At 39.7% G+C, this 1,927-nt stretch overlaps 1 protein-coding gene across 1 annotated transcript; it reads left to right on the plus strand.

Moving 5' to 3' along the window:
• Window positions 1-745: 745 nt before the first annotated feature.
• LOC111440660 (cyclin-B2-3-like) lies at window positions 746-1,907 on the plus strand. The gene is made up of 4 exons (XM_023077582.1): window positions 746-1,143; window positions 1,237-1,335; window positions 1,439-1,617; window positions 1,698-1,907. Exons 1-3 carry the CDS (start codon window positions 943-945, stop codon window positions 1,586-1,588), a joined length of 450 nt encoding a protein of 149 aa, XP_022933350.1. The 5' UTR covers window positions 746-942; the 3' UTR covers window positions 1,589-1,617; window positions 1,698-1,907.
• Window positions 1,908-1,927: the final 20 nt, after the last annotated feature.

Raw genomic sequence — 1,927 nt, forward strand, 5'->3', positions numbered from 1 at the left:
AAACCCTAAACCCTAAACCCTAAACCCTAAACCCTAAACCCTAAACCCTAAACCCTAAACCCTAAAACCCTAAACCCTAAACCCTAAAACCCTAAAACCCTAAACCCTAAAACCCTAAACCCTAAACCCTAAAACCCTAAAACCCTAAAACCCTAAAACCCTAAAACCCTAAAACCCTAAAACCCTAAAACCCTAAAACCCTAAAACCCTAAAACCCTAAAACCCTAAACCCTAAACCCTAAAACCCGAAAACCCGAAAACCCGAAAACCCGAAACCCCGAAACCCCAAACCCCAAACCCTAAAACCCTAAAACCCGAAAACCCGAAACCCCAAACCCCAAACCCCAAACCCCAAACCCTAAAACCCTAAACCCTACTTGAACTTGCTGCCATTGACGCGATTTCATAATCCACCGGAGAAGTTGGAAATTGAAGATATTGACAGCCTCTATAAGAAGGATCCACTTTGTGTTGTGGAGTACATCGATGACCTGTATACATACTACAAGGCAGCCGAGGTAACAATCTTCCAGACAAGACACGTTGTGTCTGAAACATAAATCCATGTTCGCTTTTTGTTTCTGATCAAGATGTTCCTCCTCCTCGCAGGTTTCTGTCTCTATTCCACCAAATTACATGGCCCAACAACTACATATTAACGACAGGACGAGAGGGTTTCTCATTCACTGGCTAATAATTGAGGTTAGTTTACTAGTATCCTAGGAGAGTATTGGGAAAGATCAAGTACATTTACCTTTTCGAACCCACTAATCTACATAATGTTGTGATATTGTCCAATGTAGATAATGTTCCTTACCTAACTCATGATCCTCAAGCTTATTTAATTAACTAAATTCGGACTATTCCCAATAATCCTCAAGCTTTACTTTTATTTATTTATGATTAGTGTAGTTTACGAAGGAACTAACAAAGCATAACATAATGATTGCTTCAAAGGTGCACTATAGATTTAAGCTGTTGGAAGAGACACTGTACCTAACAGTCAACCTCATCGATAGATTCTTAGCCGTTCATTCAGTGGCGAAGAAGAATCTCCAGCTAGAGGAGGTTTGCTTTCCTGGTATGGAAGATTTTATTCAGATATCTGAGAAGGCCTTCGAAGTAAAAGAAATTCTAAACATGGTTGGTTTTCTTTCTACTTCAACTATGAAGTCTTGGTACGAGGATGATGTGATGTCTGTTGGAGATTCATTGTCTGTCAAATGGTTTTTGCAGGAGACGTTGATGTTGAACACCTTACAGTTCAAGCTGTCTGTTCCGACACCCTATGTCTTCATGAAGAGGTTTCTCAAAGCTGCTCAATCTGACGAAGAGGTAAGAAGCAGCAAAACTAATCAATCTAACATAAAAACGACAACAAACAAACAAACAGAGCTTACATTTTCTATGTCCTTTTTCTTCTTTAAAAACTGTATAGCTGGAGCTGCTGTCGTTCTTCCTGATGGAGCTCTGTCTTTTGGAAAGTGTAATGGTGAAGTATAAACCTTCATTACTGGCTGCTGCTGCTGTGTTCACTGCTCAATGCACCATTAAGGGCTTGAAAGAATGGAGCAAAACCAGTGAATGACACACTGAGTATTCACAGGAACAACTTGTGTAAGTATAGTTAAAGATGAATTTTTCTTCTCTCAATAGAAATTGCTTTGTTTTTGTGACGCTATTTCTTCTTGTTAGAGAGAGTGCTCAAGGCTGATGGTGGGGTTCCATCAGAAAGCAGGGACAGGAAAATTGACTGGAGTTCATAGGAAGTATAGGACATCCAAGTTTGGATATGCTGCGAGAAGTGAGCCAACAAGCTTTCTGTTGGAAGATTAACAGGTTCAGGGAGATTATTCTTTGTGTGTGCATATGTGAAAGAAACAAAGTCTATTCTTTTCAATCATCTTTGTGCTGCAGTGTTTTTTTT

Source organism: Cucurbita moschata, unplaced genomic scaffold (genome assembly GCF_002738365.1).
Source record: "Cucurbita moschata cultivar Rifu unplaced genomic scaffold, Cmos_1.0 Cmo_Scf00729, whole genome shotgun sequence".
NCBI classification, from domain to species: domain Eukaryota; kingdom Viridiplantae; phylum Streptophyta; class Magnoliopsida; order Cucurbitales; family Cucurbitaceae; genus Cucurbita; species Cucurbita moschata.